The sequence below is a fragment of the Anabas testudineus genome, chromosome 9, assembly GCF_900324465.2.
Source record: "Anabas testudineus chromosome 9, fAnaTes1.2, whole genome shotgun sequence".
NCBI classification, from domain to species: Eukaryota; Metazoa; Chordata; class Actinopteri; order Anabantiformes; family Anabantidae; genus Anabas; species Anabas testudineus.
In genome coordinates, this window is record NC_046618.1 from 17,558,322 (window position 1) to 17,576,145 (window position 17,824).

Below are 17,824 nucleotides of genomic sequence, written 5' to 3' on the forward strand. Positions count from 1 at the left end.
CGTGTGTTATTTCATTTACTTAAAGACTATCTGATGTATGTGTTTTGTTGGTTTATTCTCAATGTAGTGCTGATTTTTGTTGAAGACAGCATGTTTGTTCTCAAGTGCGGGGGGGATTTTTCCAGGTGTCCAGTGTCCAGAAATTTACTATCATTTTTATTTTATATACTCTTAAATGTAGAACTGACCACCCCTTGTATGTCAAACGGTATGTTTAAGTTCACTGTGACGTTTTTTGGTTTTTGTACTGTCATTGAGTTTTCACTGATTATGCTGTCAGAGGAGAAATAGTGTTTAAATAAATAAATAAATTCACCTTCATAAGCACTCATCTCTTTTTACTTGTAGTAAAATTGCTTACAGTAACTCTAACTGGGGTCATATGTATCTCTCTTGGTGTTGCTTCAATTAAACGTGGATGAACACACAAAACCATGTTGATTACTGTTAAACCTGTGTTACTGCATACTGCATATTGTTGAAGAACCTGTAAATAGTTTGCATTGAACTTGCATAGGATCATGTTACTGTGGCGTGCTCTTTTTGCCTGTACAATTCTGCTTCTAAATGTGTGTGACTGTTGAGATGACACTCTTTTTGTACATGACTGTCTTTTTATTTGATATTGATTCTGTCCTTTTTTCATTCTAAAGTTCAGTTTGAAGAGTTCAGACATGCCTGAAGTTTGACTTTAATAAAGCTGTACTCTGTCTCAGTGAAATTCCCCCACTATATGTGATTTTTTTTTTTTAAATACTTCAATTTCTTGTTTTTCTAATAGCCTGATTTTTACTGAATGTTATTCCAGCAAAAATTCTAAATATTGGGCTTTTGTGCTGGTCAATCCATGTGTGAAAATGTTGTGTCATGCTCCCTGAACCACTCTTTCACAATTTGAGCCCAATGAATCCAGTCATTGTCATCTTGAAATATACCCGTGACATCAGGGAAGAAAAAACCTATTGATGGAATAACCTGGTCGTTCAGTATATTCAGGTTGTCAGCTGACCTCATTCTTTGGACACATAATGTTGCTGAACCTGGACCTGACCAAATGCATCAACCCCAAATCATAGCACTGCCTCCACAGGCTTGTAAGATAGACACTAGGCATGATGGGGGCATCACTTCACCCATCACTCTAGACCAGGTTAAATGTAGACTCATTAGACCACATGACCTTCTTCCATTGGACAGTTTAATAGTTTCCTCAATTTCCTTAGATGTTTGAAAACAAAATCTTTTTAGAAACAGATTAACGTCTTTTCCACGACCACAGGATGTGTCTTCAGACATGGTTTTTTAAGAAATGAGAAGCTACTCACTGCATCACTTATGGTTAAATAACTTGTTGCCAGCTGAAAAGTAATCATTTCCTCAATAAAAATACAATTGTACTAAAATATATAAATCTTAATTAATTAATCAACTAATTAATTGGAATGTGAAGCCTTTGACAGTCTCTGGACATTAACAAATGCATAAAGGTCAGACATAAAACATAACCTGAATTAAAACCATGTCACTTTGTGAAACTTAAGAAACTGGATGAATTTGTTCCACATGAAAAAAAAGAAGAAACAAAAAGTGACATATGATTAAATCTCGCTTTGTTAGGTGATCGAGTATAAGGAAAAGCCAAATCTAACCTTATGTTTACCAAGCAATGACAAGAAATTATTATTACAAATTATTATAATCATGATTTTTTTAGTGTCCATGTGTTAATGCTGAAGTTAAAGTAAACCTCTCACCAGGTAAAATGTGTGTAGACGTACAGACAATACATTTAATAACACTGTGCATTTACAAGAACTTAGGTTAAACCTGTAACTCATTGTGAAACAACAGGAACTGGACAAACCGGGTTAAGTGCTCTGATAGGAAAACAGTTGCATGCAAAACATGATTGTGGTCTGAAGTCTGGATGGCACTCAGTCAGGTGACGTGGCTCCTCTCATCCACGTGTCAAGTCGGATACATTCAAAATCTATAATATTTCCGGTGTAGAAAGCAATAAAGGCTCCAAAATGTTCAAGTTTAAATTATGATCTGGTACAATAAGTGAGCCCCCTATTCTGATCAGACCAATAAATGAAGCTTAAAATGTGATAATCATCTATAAACACAGCCCTACAATACAGAGCCTAACTAGTACAATTAGGTTATGTTCAATAGTCTAATTCTGACAAATTTGCAGTATGAAATTAATATTCCAAAAAACAAGGCAATTTAGAGAAATATAAAATTATTTGTTTCTGACTTTCTATTTCAAAATGGTGAAAACTGTGTCACTGTGTAAGTACGAACATGGCTTATTTAATACTCAATCCAAATGTAACTGAATTTAATGTACTCGGGGTCTTACTTGTCTCATACACAATACAAAGCTATAATTTAACAGTGGTGTTTTTGATTTTATGTAAAGCAATGAAATGTGTGAATGTCATGATAATATTTCTAAATTAAATATCACATTAGGAGAACAATATTTTCTAATTTTTAGTTTATCTATTGATGATGTGTGTCTAAATCTCCACATAAAGCAAGTAGACCTTTAACCGGCAATATTTTGACAAATCAAGTTTTAAGTAAATTGGCAAGAAAAAGTATGTGAACCTTTTGGAATTTCAGGGGTTTTTGCATTAATTTGTCATAAAATGTGATCTGAGCTTCATCTAAGACAAGAGTATGAACAAATATAATGTGCCTAAAGTAATACCATAAAAAAGTCTGATCTTTCATGTCTTTTTTGAGAACAACCGTAAAAACCTCACACAGCTAGTGGATAAAAGGTTCACATAGTTTTTCTTGCCATTGTTTTTAAGAAATAATGTTTAACAACTGACTTTTAATTTGAAAACCCCAAACCGGAACTAGCTCTGATGCTAATTGTTAGCTTCACACAGCACTCGTCTCCGTGGCATCCCTGTTTCTTTAAGTCCTCAAATGTGCTATTTCCACCGTCGGGAGAGACGGAGGATGCCGTGGTTTGATTCGTACTAACCACGTATGGAAATGTGAGGATAAGGAGATAAAATAACGACCTGTTTGAGGTTAGTAACAGACCTGGGATTCTCTGTTTGACAAGGCGGAAATCTGCCAGATGTCTTGTCTGACAGATGTTGCTAACTAGCTTAGCGTAGTCAGCTAACATCTTGTTTCGACAGCACAGGGTATTAATGATTGCTTTTTTTTTGTCTTGTTCTTTGTACTGACAGAGACTGAAGGGCGGTTTACTATTTGCATAATTTGTATAATTTAAATTATTAACGCCTACTGTTATATTAATCTACTTATCAGCTCCTACATATGTGCATTTAGTAAGTGGTGAGCACAGGTGCAGCATGTTGGCCTTTGAAATCAGATGTTAGAGATGGCAGAGGCTACATTAAAAGATGTTTATCTTATTTAATAGGTATTTAACCTGACCTGGAGACACATTGTAGAAAGAAGAACATTTAATTCATTTGCTGGGTTTATTTGTCTGTTTTTTCTTTAAGTCAGTAAGCTAAGTAATCTTTTCTGATGCTGTCAAAACTGGATGAACCACCAGGAGAAACAGGCAAATGCCCTGAAGTGAAAGACCATAAAATGGTCATAAAACCTTCCTAAAATGAGCCCTTGCATTACCTAATGCAGTGACCTAGTTCTGTGAAGTGTTTTTTAGTTTTATGACTGTTGATTTTTCAGGTTTCATTGGGCATGTGAATCTGTTTCTGAAGTAATTAACACACAGGGCGTGCTTTGTTCAACCATCTGCCTAAAATCCAAAGATATTTAGTTTATCAGATCAGAAAACTAGCAAATAGAATTTGAAAGTTTTATCTCTTCAATTATAAACATAAGAGAAATGAACGTGCTCACATGTAACTGAACTAAATATATTCACAGTTTCTGCACATTCAAACCTACCGATCCTCTACCACGTGAGGAACAAAACTTCCCCTTATTTAGATACAGCTAGTAGTTTAACACTCCCTTCCTAAATTTTCTTTAGTCCAAGTCACATAAAAAGAAGATGAAGTGAGGATGGTTGCTGTTGATTGAAGTCTACTCTGAGAAGCAAAATGAAGAGGAGGCTGCTTCGTGGTTTTCTGTCGGAAATTTCCGTCCGGATGGTGCTGTTAGTGGTTTTCCTGTAAGTATGTCCTCCCTTTAGATAGATCTCTGGATGCAACATTGCTTTATGAACCCATTATCTCATCCTGTACACAGTAGGATCATATCTTTTATTCTTTATTATGGAAACTCAGACACCAGCAAAAACTCTGTCTGTGCTTCACTTAGCTTGACGGAGCAACTTCCTCCTTTCCACCGAGAGATCCAGGCAGAGGAGATGTGGTTGTATAAATTCCACCGTGTGGAGCGAGACCATGTACCCACCTCTCTTATGTTTGTAAGTAACGTGTCTACATGTTTGCAAGATAAACTGGAACAAAATAAGTAATTCAGACCTTCTTTCCTTCTCACTTCTAACTTTGTTTAAAGGGCCACACTAATGTTTATTTTTAGCAAAATAACAGCAACACACTGTACTTTAATGTGACAGCCATTCTTCAAGCATCTGTGCTGAGTGACGTTGTTGGCTCGTCCTTCTACTTTACTTTTGTTTGTTACATGGCAATGCACAAGTCTATTTTTGAACTAGTAAAATAAGAGAAAAATTAAAGGCATTGTGTCTCATGCTGGAGGTCTCTACTCCTTGGAGACACTTCTTGACTGTTGTGGCTTTTTGCAGTGGAATTTCCATGTCACAGACCATATCCTGTAATTTTCTTGTGCTTAAAAAAAGCAAGGGCACAAATAAGGAGTCAAACAAAAAGTTTTGTTATTCATATGAGCACATGCAGACGATGAAGGTGAACTCCACAAACCTTTTACAGGTCTCTCTTTGCAGGTCTGTTTGACTGTTTATTATAAGTGTGACATTATAAGTGTAAATACTCAAGGATTCTTAAGGATTACAATTCTTCTTCTCCTCTTTTCTTTTATTGTCAGAGTGTGGCCGTTTTCAGTCCAATGACTGCAATCCTGGTTTTCGCCTTCCTGAGAAAGTCTGAGCGAGGAGATGTAAAAGAAGCCTCACTGTGTAAGAAACATTTAGCTGCATGCAGTTTTTGATTTTTCAGATTAAAATGTAGTAGTCCTTTTTGAGGTGTCTTGTCTTGTTTATGAGTCACTTACAGTACAATTTCATGGTTTTCTGCATTCATTTGTCATAAAATGTGATCTGATCTTCATCTAAGTGAAGAGTATTAACAAATATAATGTGCCTAAAATAATAACACAAAAAAAATATATTGAAAACAGCCACAAAACCCTCATAGTGCTAGTGGAAAAAGTATGTGGACCAGCATACCTGGAGTTTTAGTTAGTATGTAGGTGTGTACTAGAGCTACTTTGACTGACAAAAACCACTCTAACTTTTTGACTTGCCTTTTCTGTCATCCAGCTGTGACACTGACGCTGGTGCTGAATGGGGTTTTCACCAACGTCATCAAACTTGTTGTTGGCAGGTAAACACTGTGCACAATATAACAAATTATAATGTTGCCCAGTGTTACAGTGGATTGGAGCCTAAATTTCTCCTCTGTTCCCTCTTTGTCTTTCATCAGGCCGCGACCAGACTTTTTCTACCGCTGTTTTCCAGATGGTCAGATGAACCTGGAGCTGCGCTGCAGTGGTGACCCAGATGTCATCATGGAGGGCAGGAAGAGTTTCCCCAGCGGACATTCCTCCTGTAAGAGGCTCTTATACTTTCTAATGCCTTTATTGCTGGTTTGTGGTAGGAGGCAGAAATAGATGCATATAAGTGAATTTTGGCCCTCGAGCTCTTATTGCGTGTGCAAGAGAGCATCTATTCTTACTCTAAACACTGATTCCTGCCATTTCTCTCTTTAGGTTTTGTCTTTTTGTTTGTCTCTGTACAAAACATCTTCTGGCTCTAATATTTTTCTTTGTCCCCAGTTGCATTTGCAGGTTTGGGATTCACAGCACTGTACATCGCAGGAAAACTGCGCTGCTTCACTGAATTGGGCCGAGGCAAAGCATGGCGGCTGTGTGCCTTCCTCACCCCTTTACTCATTGCGGCTGTGATTGCTCTGTCGAGAACCTGCGACTACAAACACCACTGGCAAGGTCAGAGTCACAGAAATACGAACAAACACTTATGACTCTCACTCTTTATGCTATGTTTAAAACAATAAAATTCAAGTCCCCACTCATCTCATCATATCAAGAGAGAACATTTTATGTGTTTTGTGTTTTTTTGTGACATACAACACTGTACACACTGTAAACTACTGTCCTCCCTATATAGTTTAATCACTAGCTACACAGTAAGAAGTGGAATCCAACTCCTCATCAGTGTATCTCTTTCTTGTAGATGTATTAGTGGGTTCTCTGCTGGGTCTCTCCTTGGCCTGGCTGTGTTACAGACAGCACTACCCTCCACTTCAGGACCCCGACTGCCACAGACCTCTGCGTTACAGAGAGACTCTTCCCACATCACAAGAACGTAAATTGGCCAACTCCAACTACATCCTGCCCCTGTAGAACAGCTGTAACTACACAATATTCTTTACTGCGTTGTTTATACTGGTTTACATGGTCTTTATTCTCATTCGATCATTGTAACTGTGTTGTTGAAATTTTCTTTTGGTACAGTGATTATATGACACGCGGGTTATTTTCTAAACTAAAAGGACAAACAAGATTTGTCCTTGATGGCTTTTGAAAACTGTTGCTGAAAATTACAGCTCTGGTTTAAACCGTCCACAGTGCTGAATATGAACTGTATAGACAGCCTGAAGTGTGTATTTTGAAACCCTAAACAGGTACAGTACACACTGACTGGCTGACCATATTATCCAGCCCCTGCACAGCCTGTGTATTTTGCCTCTAACTCGCATAACTTACTCACCACAGCCGAGCAGGTCGGCGTCACTACTGCACCAACAGTTCCCCGCTGAGCTCAGCTGGCGTGACACAGCTTACTTTTTTTTCGTGATTGTTTTGTGAATGTGCAACTTTTTATTGTTTATTGTTGACCTTTAAGGATAATATATGGTCAATGATCTAGTCAGTAATTAGCTTTCAGCCACAGAGAAAGTGGTGAAGTAAGAGGTGTTGATATGCACTATTCATATCTAAAAAGGGGTGGGTGATATCTCTTATCATATATATTTATAAATTATTGTACAACATACTTAATAGATTAACAACCAGATAGGACTATGCTTGTTATGCCAGCAAATAAAGTACATGAGATCATCACCCAGATGCTGCTGTAAAGTTGAACAGCCGAGTGAATTAAACAATGTTCATATTGACCTCATGAAATGAGCGTTACAGAAGAAGAAAGCTGACAGTATTATATATTTTTCTTTTTGTCAACAATTGCTATGATTAGACCAAAGCCAATTATGTGTAAATCTCTCAGTACTTAGACTTTTCTTCTTTGTCTGTGGCCCCAAAGTCTTCATAGCTACAGAGCATGTACATCTTGTACATGTATAATGAAGCAGGAATAAATAGAGCGTTTTCAGTTGTGTGTTGATATAAAGTACATTTAGTGCTTTACTCATTTGGTTTTGGTCTTTTCATGACAATCAAGAAAATCTCCAGGTTAATAATTTAAAGGGGTAACCAGTGCAGTATATTCGTTATAAGCAGTATGATAAAAAATCTGCATGCAATGTTTTGTTATTTTGCACACTATGGTCGTGTTTAAAGTCAGGTTAATCAAAACCAACTCAGTCACCGCTGTAGTTTTACTCCGCTGCCTCTCTCTGACGCTTTCTCTGTCTTCCATTAGTATATTTTGAATGTTTCCATTCACAGATCTTTTTCTCACTGATATCTCAGAATAACATCTTGATGTAGCAGTTACACTCAACTCTTCTCGCCTGCGACGTTTTCAATTAGTAATGACAAAAGATGATAATGATAATCTCTGCTCTAACTGGACAGCACATTTGCTATAGTGACCTCATCACGCGTTAATGACTATAAAAGCACTATGAGGTAGATGTTCTCCTATATCAGTGGTCTCAGGCTCCCTGTAGGTCTGCATTTTTTTACCGTGCAGTCTCCTAACTCCTTTGTCTAAAGTGAGAATGTTCACCTAAAGAGGACAGACATAGTGTATAGAGTGGGTTATTGCAGGTACAGTGGAACCATATTTCTGAAGAACCTGAATGGAGTCAGACTGTAGGTTCTCCAGGTGATGGTGCTAGCCTCCCAGTGCTCCTGCTGGTCAGGTTTTCTATCCTGTTAATACTGTAGTTTTAATGGTGTGTTACATTCTGTGGCTTGTTATTTTTTCCTTTTAGTTCTCATCAACTTTCATTTAGGACTGTGTCTGTGGTTGTTATATTTTCAGTGTTATTGCCTTTAAGAGTTACCTTTTTTTTTATAGTTATAGTATAAGGTTGGTTCTACAGATCAAACATCTGATTTCAGTTTGATTTCGTAATGGTTTTTTGCAGGTTGAAACATGAGAAACAGCAAAATTCTGTCATGTTTTTTGTTTGCATGTCAAACCAGCCAAAGGTTTTGCAGGGTCAAAGCACTTTTGCTCGTCGCTGTGAATCAAGCACAAAGCAGCTGGATCACAGTAGTTTTAGACCAAACTTGACAGAAAACACATGAATTTGTGCCTTTGTTTAACACATTAGTTTATGGTTCTCTGTTAATGAATGAAATATATACTGCATGTAACAGCTCTCTGTCATGTTCAAAGCCTTTTCTATTGTTTTAAGGTGTATAGGATTCACATGTGGAAATCTATAATGTGTAAATGTGGCATGCTGCTTTTCCTTTACCTCAGACAACATTTAATTGTTTATAGAGTCAAATGTGAGCATTTCTGTATGGAAGTGTAAAATTTACAGCAAAGGGGGAAAATGTCACTTTTTACAAACCTTTGGGATGAATAATATCTCACTTTACTAGGTCTCACAGATATTTCTGGGATGATGTACAGGTGTGTTTTTAATTTTGGGGCATGTAGGACTTGACTTTCTTACTTGAATTCTGAATATTTGTTTACCTTAAATGTGATAATAGTATTTCATGAAACTAAGAATCTCTTTTGTGGGTACATACATTTTTGGGGGAATCATTCAGATAGAAAAAGTTTATTACTCTGTGGCATTCTGATAAAATTCTGCGTGTTTCACAGCTTGTTTCTTCTGCCAAACCCCCTCAATTTCCATCCATTCCCATTAATTTATGTGATTTTCAGAACATATTTACTGTATCAGGTTGTTGATCATGTCTGCTCTAATTTAGATTCATTGTCATGACAAGAGATTATGCAAAATCCAGTCTTTGCCTCTTTTTTTCTTTACCTTGGGTGATAGGACCACATTCATGCTGACACAGTATTGTCACTATATTAACATATTTTAAAGAATATTTTTGTGACAGTTCATGAGTCATTTTGCAATACAACATAATTTGTATTTATTTATTTACAAATGAATTAGCATTAGTCAAATTATGAAATACTTTGAGTTGCAGGAATCTTTTCTAATTTATTTTATATATTTTTGCAGTGGCTTAGTTTTCATATTTGTAGATAATATATTTATCACCTTAGTGTTAGTGTATGATTCTTTCCCAGTTTATATTTTAGGTTAACAAACTGTTTGTATTTCTGTTATGATCTTTATTCATAATGAAGTTGTACCTATGTCAAAATACCAGAGATGTAATTCTTTTAAAGGAATTCAAAATCCCTTTTAGTTCCAATTTAGTTTAATTTAATACAATGTATAAATTTAGATTATTCTTTTATATTTCATTTTCATTGTGCATTTTTCCTATAAAGATTAATAGTATTTGCCAATAATAACATTATTACACAGCCATACATAGGGCTTACACATGACACATTTCAAAGAAAACTAATATTAGGTTAGATTAATTAAATCAATAACAATTGGTTGTAATTAATCATTTTATTAGAGGATGTCGGAGCTTTTAAAGTTGGGAAAAACAAAAGCCCTTTGTTTCCTCAACGTGATGACGCAATGTCGAACGTATGGCGTAAGTTTATTTCTTCCCGCTGATTGGCTGGACGCGACGTGCGGATTTGGCGCCACATTTCCAAGGAAGACCGTAGTGTTTCCGAGCTGAGAGCGACCCCGAAATAAGTTGCTGTACATGTTTTATTGAGCTTGACTCATCTTAAAAGCTTTTAAAACCCATTTTAGAAAATGTTCATCACGGACATACGTAAGGAATTTTATGAAGTTGTTGCCAACCAGGTAAGTTTGAGCTGAGTCTAACTTGAAGTTAGCTAACTAACTCGAACCGTGGCCGAATGAGCAGCTACGTTAAAGTCAGACATGTTTTAGAAGCATCGTGTCCACAGTTGTGTGATAACTTTATACCTAACTAAACAATATCTGTCACGGCTTTGCTTTCAGAGAGTCGCACTCCTGGTGGCATCAGACATTGACGCTCTTTGCGCTTGTAAGATACTACAGGTGAGATACCCTGCTAACTGTTAGCAAACATTAGCTCCTGCTGCCTCTGTTTCGACTCAGTTAGTTTGTTTTTGTTTATTTTTATCGCCAACTTTATCCTGTGGGAACAGACTGGGGTCAATTATTCGGTCAAACGAAATGTATTATGTACAGAGTTAAAATTATATTTTCTTTTTTCGCTGTTGTTCACCAAAACAAAACATTATAACGTGTCACTTTGGGATGTGGGGAAATTATAATGAATACTTTATTGATCACTTTGGGGAAATGATATATTTCCTAGACAAAGCGAAGCATATGTAATGGAAATCTAGTAGCAGCCCCGTATTAGTTGACAGGCAGATAAATTAAAGGTAACTGTTGAGATAATTCATTAATATTTTCAGAAGGTATTTAAGCAGAAAACCGAAACTTCTCTGCACTAATCTTTTAAAATAAAAAAAAATTACAAAATCTTGCACTTACACTTGTATCATGAAACGGAAACAGTTCTTCCTTAAACACAAAGTTTTTCTCCTTGGCTTAGATATTTAGCTTATCTTGTACTTCACTTGTCACTTTGCTTTGGATAAAAGCCAAATGACTAAATGTAAATATAATCAGCCAATGAAACAATAATTCTTGAATCATTGTCTCTTTACCAGGCACTGTTCCACTGTGACCAGGTCCAGTATACACTCGTGCCAGTTACTGGCTGGCAGGACCTTGGCACAGCCTTCCTTGAGCACAAAGAGCAGGTATGATCAAATCAACCCAAGCTCACACAAGCCTAAATGTAACAATCATAAAAATAAGCGTTTGTGCTGAACTAAATGTATTATTCTGTTTTATGTTGTGTTTTAGTTTCGATTCTTTGTTCTCATCAACTGTGGGGCAAATGTCGACCTCCTTGAGATGCTGCAGCCAGATGATGACTCCATCTTCTTCATCTGTGACACTCACCGGCCTGTAGATGTGGTCAATGTCTACAATGACACCCAGGTGATGGATGTGATCAATTCAGCTCAGAAAACCTGTAACACACAAAACTTTTACTTGTGAATATGCTGTATATATTTTTGTTTGTTATCTAAGCTTACAAAATAGTGAATTACTTTCTTTTGTTTTGCTCTTTTTAAGTTTGTGACCACTACCAAAATATTACACCACATCTCTATAGCAACTGTGTTGCCGTACTTGCACTTTTCTAATTTAACATCATGCCATTCACAGATAAAGCTACTAATCAAACAAGATGATGACCTGGGGGTGCCTTCATATGATGATATTTTTCGAGATGAAGAAGACAACGACGAAGAAGGAGGTGACTCTGGAAATGAGAGTGATGGAGGTTCAGAGCCGTCTGGCAAACGGAGGAGATTTGATGAAGTATGTGTTGAGCAGATTCGGCAAGCACCACTGAAATGAATCGCAGCAGTATGGATGTGACTTTAATATTTGTGGTTATGGCAGGGCGCAGTTGAAAGGAGAATTGAGAGGCAGCGAGCGAGGAGGGAGTGGGAAGCACGAAGGTGAAGTGTTTTAAAGAAGATTTGGAGATGGTGCTCGTCCTAATGACATTGTAATTTCTGAATTAATGTTTATGTTTCTTTAATTTCTCAGGAGGGAAATCTTGTTTGACTATGAGCAGTATGAATATCACGGGACATCTGTGAGTAAACATGTTTTCCTTTGAGTTTTGTACCTTATGAGCAAGAAAAATTATTAGCATGTCTTGAACTGTTAAATTGTAAGAAATTGTATATCTACATACAGTTGTACATATTTGAGAGATCCCTATGGATAGCTGTGTGTTAACATTTGCGTGTTTATTATTCCTAAAATAATTCCTGAATACAAATGTTTGCATGTTTATTTTTTTTGTCAGGCTGCAATGGTGTTTTTCGAGCTTGCATGGGTGCTGACTAAAGATACCAAGGACATGCTTTGGTAAGTTGAGCTTTTAATGGCAAACGTATAAATGTGCAGTGAATTGTACTGAATTGAACATGTTTTTTTTGCAGGTGGGCTGTCATTGGACTGACAGACCAGTGGGTTCATGATAAAATCACACAGTGAGAATGTCTTCAGTTTTTCAAAAACTTTCTTAGAATTAATTTCCATTTTACATAATTGGTTATTAGATGTACTTAAGTACTTAAGTTGTTAACACATACACCTAATGAATCTTGTTTATCTTATTGCTTTTAGTATGAAGTATGTAACAGATGTAGCCACAATGCAGCGACATGTTTCCCGACATAACCACCGAAATGAGGATGAAGAGAACTCTCTCTCCATTGACTGTATGAGGATCTCATTTGAATACGAGTATCCTTAATCCATCTTGGAATTATAGAATAGGATAAGTTTATATAGCTTTGGAGATCCTTCATAAAAACATTTGTAGTTACGCCTTTTTCTCCCAGTTGTTTTCCTTAACCTATTGGTTCAGCCTCCGGCTAACCCTCTACCAGCACTGGTCTCTGTTTGAGAGCATCTGTAATTCATGTTACACATCGTGCCATTTCAAGCTTTGGACACTGAATGGACAAAAGAAACTTCAGGAGTTCTTAGCTGACATGGGGTAAATACCTAGAAATCAGTGGTGCTTTTTTTCTGTCTGTGATGTGAAATACTTAGTTTATCAGCTAACATCTGTTGATTTTGCTTTGAATAGACTGCCCCTGAAACAAGTGCGGCAGAAATTCAACTCCATGGATATGTCGATCAAAGAGAACCTAAGGGACGTCATAGAAGAGTCTTCTAATAAATATGGGTATGAATCTGATAAAGGCTTCATGTTGTTCTATTGACTTTACAGGTTAAACACAAAGCCATTGTTTGACATAAAACCTAATATGATTTTTCTCTGTTTCCTTCTTTTAGTATAAAGGACATCCGTATCCAGACGTTTGGTGTTAACTTTGGCTTTAAGAACCGTTTCCTCGCCAGTGACATGGTACATGCTGCTACTGCCTTGCTGGAGAGCACAGAGAAAGATGACAGTGACAGCGACAGTTTCATCAAGGCTCTTGACTCCCTTTCCAGGTGTGTAGTAGAAAAGACCACTGCACATATTTGTGGTTTGTGTCTGTCTGAGATCTAAGTTTGCAGTCAGCCAGAGAAACGTGCTAAAATGTGGTTATCATTGAAACACAGTTGTCCCAGATCTCATTGTGTGACACACTGACAGGTCTGAGAGCTAATTTCCTGCCATTGTATTTCAAATATGACAAAGATATCTTGAAAAACCACAAATGAGGAAACACAAACCAAATCAGTGGAGGTGAAAGGAAAAGTTTTTCTCTGGCAAAGAAGAATTTCCATTTACAGACCAGAAATGGACGACAAAATGACTTTTAGCCAGATTATATAATATATTATATTCATTTGTTTATTTTTCCTGCAGGAGTAACCTTGATCGTCTACATTCAGGCATTGACCTGGCAAAGAAGAAGCTGATTGCCATCCAGCAGACTGTTGCAAGCTGCATCTATACCAACCTCATCCTGTCACAGGGGCCCTTCCTCTACTGCTACCTTATGGAGGTACTAGTGTTTGTGTGTCTGACGTCTGTGTGTGTGTTGTGATCTGTTATCAGTATATTTACTGAGATTAATCCTCCTGTCGTCCTGTTGCTGTTTAATTTGTAGGGAACTCCTGATGTGAAACTCTTCTCTAAGCCCATGGCTTTGACTCTGCTCTGCAAATACCTCCTGAAAGCTTTTGTCCATTCGGTGGGTATACGAGTATATTGCAAAATTTATTCAGATGGTGAAAAAATTAGACTCATGTCTTCCTACTCTTTTGTCTTCTTTGTCTAGACAAGAAATAAACGCTGCAAACTGCTTCCCCTCATCATGGCTGCTCCCAAGGATGTGGAAAAGGGAACTGTCATTGTTGCTGGAATCCCACCAGAGTCTGAGACCTCTGACAAGAAGAAGTAAGACGACACTTTTTACAGTAGCTCTTAGCTCCCAGCTGAACTGTATGATGATACAGCTTTTTGCTACACATGAATGGAAACGTGTCTGATTTAGGATGCTGGGTCAGCCAGTAGTGTCTGTATAAAATATAAATTTTGAAATAATTGTTGTACCTAGTTCAGTATTCAATGTTCAATTCAATGTGAGTTTTTAATGTTGACAATGCAGACTTACTGATAAGAGCTTTTTTTAATGTTAAAACAATGTAGTAAGATGAGATGGACTTTTATTAATCCCACAATGGGGAAAATCTCAAGAAGATCATTAAAAATAAACATTTCTGTACATATAAAAACATACATACATAAAAAAATTATATAAGTAAAGTTCAAATATGTACATTTAATTTTAGCTTTCTGTCCATCCACAAACTCAAAGATCTTCAGTTTTCTGGACAATAGAAAGAAAAGCTGCAAATTGACATCGCCTGAACTCCTTTCCTTTTCTTTGTACCAGTTTCTTTGGTCGAGCATTTGAGAAAGCTGCAGAGAGCACCAGCTCCCGTACTCTCCATGACCACTTTGACACTTCAAGTAAGTGATGATATTATCTATGGTGTGTACAGTGTCTAAAAGGGTATCTGCAGTTCTCAGAGCAGGAAAGTTCTCGAGGACCAGGGTTAGCCACCCCTTTCTTAAGGCATTCAATTCAGTTCCCTTTAAGATGTTAAAGTCTTTAATCTATGAATGTCTTAAATATTTGTACTTGCGTGATGTAGTTATAAGATGTTTTTGTATCTGCAACCTGTCAGGTGATGGTATATTTATAGTGGGACTGTTTTGACTGTAAAATGTGCTAATGTCCTGTTTAGCTTAAGCTTCTTTTGAAATGTATTCCCCCATACATCAGTTTTTTGCATGTACCTTGCTCCAGGTCATGTTAATTGATTAGTTTTATTAGTAATTATTGTTTTATAACTGAAAAATTATAAATACCTTTCATCTTGTGAATTGAATTAGGTGAATATGACAGAAATCCTGAGATGTCACACTCATCTGTAGACACTAGGTGGCAGCCTTGTTTGTGTGAACTAGTTATTTGTGCCACTGAGCAGTAGGCGTCATTAAAAACAATGTGACAGTCAAACCTCAAACATATACCCCAAAATATCTTCATGTAGGTGTCGAGATGAATGATGTAACTTGCCCTTTATTTGCTGAACACCTGTCCAGTGAAAAAATTATGCTGCAGGATGGATATTTTCACATTCTCCAGATTGTCTTCATGCACTTAATGTTATTTTATTTATTTATTTTTTGCTTCTGCAGTCATCGAACTGAAGATGGAGGACAGAACCAAATTTCTGGATGCGCTCATCACTCTCTTATCATGAGAAACGTGAGCGACTGTTTTGAGTCTTGAACTTTACCTGGGTTTTTGTTTCTTAAAGGTTTTAATGATTTGTATGTGTGTATATTGTACAGTCTCTTTGTAAATGTGTTGAAGTCTTATTTTAGTTTTTAATTCATTTTAATGTCAGTGAGTAGTTAATATTACATTTTAAATGTTTAATAAATGCTTTGATTAAGAGTTGTAGTTGTTTCTGGACGTACTGGACAAGTGGAAGCATCAACCTTCAATTGTTAGAACCTGATAATAACATCAAACTATTAGTATCTTTATTATTATATTTTATTTTTATATTTTTTCTCTTTTTTTATTTATTTATTTATTTTTTAAGCACTTGCCATTTTATAAATTTTTTGTTTGTTTTAATTTGTGGTTGTTTCACTTCAACAAGACTTAAGTATGAGACAGTGGATCGTATCACTGAATGTCTGCTTCTAAACTTTGGCTTTTCTTATGTCAAATGACCAAGACAGCACTTTGAGGAAATGACTAAGTTTGCAAGTATTGAGATTATGCAAATTTAGTTGTACCGGACATGCCATCCTCTAATTACAGCGTTTGTTTTTTTCCCCCCAACCTAATAGTTATAAACAACATGAATACACATAATGACGAAAAACAAAATCCCTCTATGATCTCATTGGGTAACAAAGTTGTTTAAGTGTAATAGTAGGTTTAACATGACAGCTATTTTAAATAAGTGTTTTATAGTTCCTTAATATGTGACAACACACTCCAGCACTAGTCCCAGAAAGTTGCACTCTTTTTCAAGCAGGACAAAATGTCCCCAAAAAAGGTTTTTAAGGTTCACGTACTGAAGTGACTATTGAATTTCTTGTTATATTAAACAGTACAGACAGTGATTTACGTAGCATTAGGACAAAGGCTAAAACAAAACAACTAAAACTAAAACTCAGACCAAGATAAAAGTTGGATAATATAATAGAAATAAAGCTCTGGAGCAGAACGGTGCAGTAATATACAGTGTTTCAAAGAGGAAACAAATGTGCTGCAGAAAATGAGTTAATCAGGTGCAATTCAGCTTTGACAGTTTTTAGAGTTGGGGCACATTTAGTATCAAGGAAGGAAGGAAGGAAGCTGGTTCGATCTGTGTGCAGCCTAGTATCTAAAAGCAGCTTCACCCTGTTTGGTTCTGACCCAAGGTTCTAGCAGCGGGCTGCTTCCTAAACATCTGAGACCTCCGCAGGGTTTATTTTCTTTAAGGACATCCGAAATATATTCGGGACTCATGTCACTAGGTGATAAACAGTGTAAAGATTTAAGAGTGTCGTGCTCCTGGTTTTTGTTGTGAATCCTATAAGAAAATGAAGCAATGATTAATTTACCAGTGGAATAGGCAATAAAGCGGTTTGGTATTTCATCATATACTGAATATGTCAACAGTGTGTGAGGCAGGTGTCAGTGCGTTTAAACCTGTGTGTAAAAATACCTCCATGGCAGGTGAACGCTGAGCACGTCAACCACTTAATAACCTTTCATGCTTCATTTGAGCTTCAAAGTAAACGTACAGACTGAAGTACTCCACAAGGAAAACTTCCATTTTCTATCCACTGAGAACCACCATTGTACTATTGTTATGTGATGTGGACAGAAAGTCTAGAAAGACCTACAGTAAATCCACTTTGTTAAAAGCGAGTTGAACTTTGTCTCTTGTCAAAACAAAGACCTGGCAGAGTGTTTCCTGTTGGCAGCCTCGGCCGACCGGGGCAGAGAATGTGGTCCAAATTGACTACAGAGTTTTCATCTTGATCCAATGCTTGGGTCCTGCGTCCACTGAAAGTAGAAGAGCTTTTACAGTATTCGTGAGACTTTTTGAGGAAGTATTGATGTTGGCTGGCTCATGTGGGGCAAAGGTAAAGACTGTAGCCCACATTGGAGAATGTAGGCCGGGCCTGTACGGTGATGATTTGTTGCCGGACCAGAGAGTGACTGGAAAGGTGGGGCCTCAGCTGGTCTCAGAGGGGTAATTGAGATCTGTATCGCTCT

General features: G+C 36.9%; 2 protein-coding genes across 2 annotated transcripts; both read left to right on the forward strand.

Annotated features, from left to right (window-relative positions):
- Nucleotides 1–2,900: 2,900 nt before the first annotated feature.
- Nucleotides 2,901–9,332, forward strand: plpp5 (phospholipid phosphatase 5). The gene is made up of 8 exons (XM_026343988.1): nt 2,901–3,056; nt 4,001–4,141; nt 4,291–4,399; nt 5,002–5,092; nt 5,456–5,519; nt 5,619–5,743; nt 5,971–6,141; nt 6,389–9,332. The coding sequence occupies exons 2-8, from the start codon at nt 4,071–4,073 to the stop codon at nt 6,556–6,558; spliced, it is 801 nt and encodes a 266-aa protein (XP_026199773.1). The 5' UTR covers nt 2,901–3,056; nt 4,001–4,070; the 3' UTR covers nt 6,559–9,332.
- Nucleotides 9,333–10,114: 782 nt separating this feature from the next.
- Nucleotides 10,115–16,033, forward strand: cdc45 (CDC45 cell division cycle 45 homolog (S. cerevisiae)). The gene is made up of 18 exons (XM_026342567.1): nt 10,115–10,277; nt 10,440–10,499; nt 11,144–11,236; nt 11,343–11,480; nt 11,712–11,867; nt 11,952–12,010; nt 12,102–12,150; nt 12,367–12,428; nt 12,503–12,553; nt 12,690–12,809; nt 12,934–13,065; nt 13,159–13,257; nt 13,368–13,529; nt 13,891–14,029; nt 14,135–14,218; nt 14,306–14,424; nt 14,924–15,000; nt 15,736–16,033. Exons 1-18 carry the CDS (start codon nt 10,227–10,229, stop codon nt 15,798–15,800), a joined length of 1,716 nt encoding a protein of 571 aa, XP_026198352.1. The 5' UTR covers nt 10,115–10,226; the 3' UTR covers nt 15,801–16,033.
- The last annotated feature ends 1,791 nt before the right edge of the window (nt 16,034–17,824 follow it).

Excerpts from the sequence above, each read along its gene's own strand:
- cdc45 (XM_026342567.1), top strand. The coding sequence starts at position 10,227 with ATGTTCATCACGGACATACGTAAGGAATTTTATGAAGTTGTTGCCAAC. Across the intron at positions 11,237-11,342 it reads TCCTTGAGCACAAAGAGCAG|TTTCGATTCTTTGTTCTCAT; the intron begins GTATGATCAAAT and ends GTTGTGTTTTAG. Across the intron at positions 13,066-13,158 it reads GAGTTCTTAGCTGACATGGG|ACTGCCCCTGAAACAAGTGC; the intron begins GTAAATACCTAG and ends TGCTTTGAATAG.
- plpp5 (XM_026343988.1), top strand. The coding sequence starts at position 4,071 with ATGAAGAGGAGGCTGCTTCGTGGTTTTCTGTCGGAAATTTCCGTCCGG. Across the intron at positions 5,520-5,618 it reads ATCAAACTTGTTGTTGGCAG|GCCGCGACCAGACTTTTTCT; the intron begins GTAAACACTGTG and ends GTCTTTCATCAG. Across the intron at positions 5,744-5,970 it reads CCCCAGCGGACATTCCTCCT|TTGCATTTGCAGGTTTGGGA; the intron begins GTAAGAGGCTCT and ends CTTTGTCCCCAG.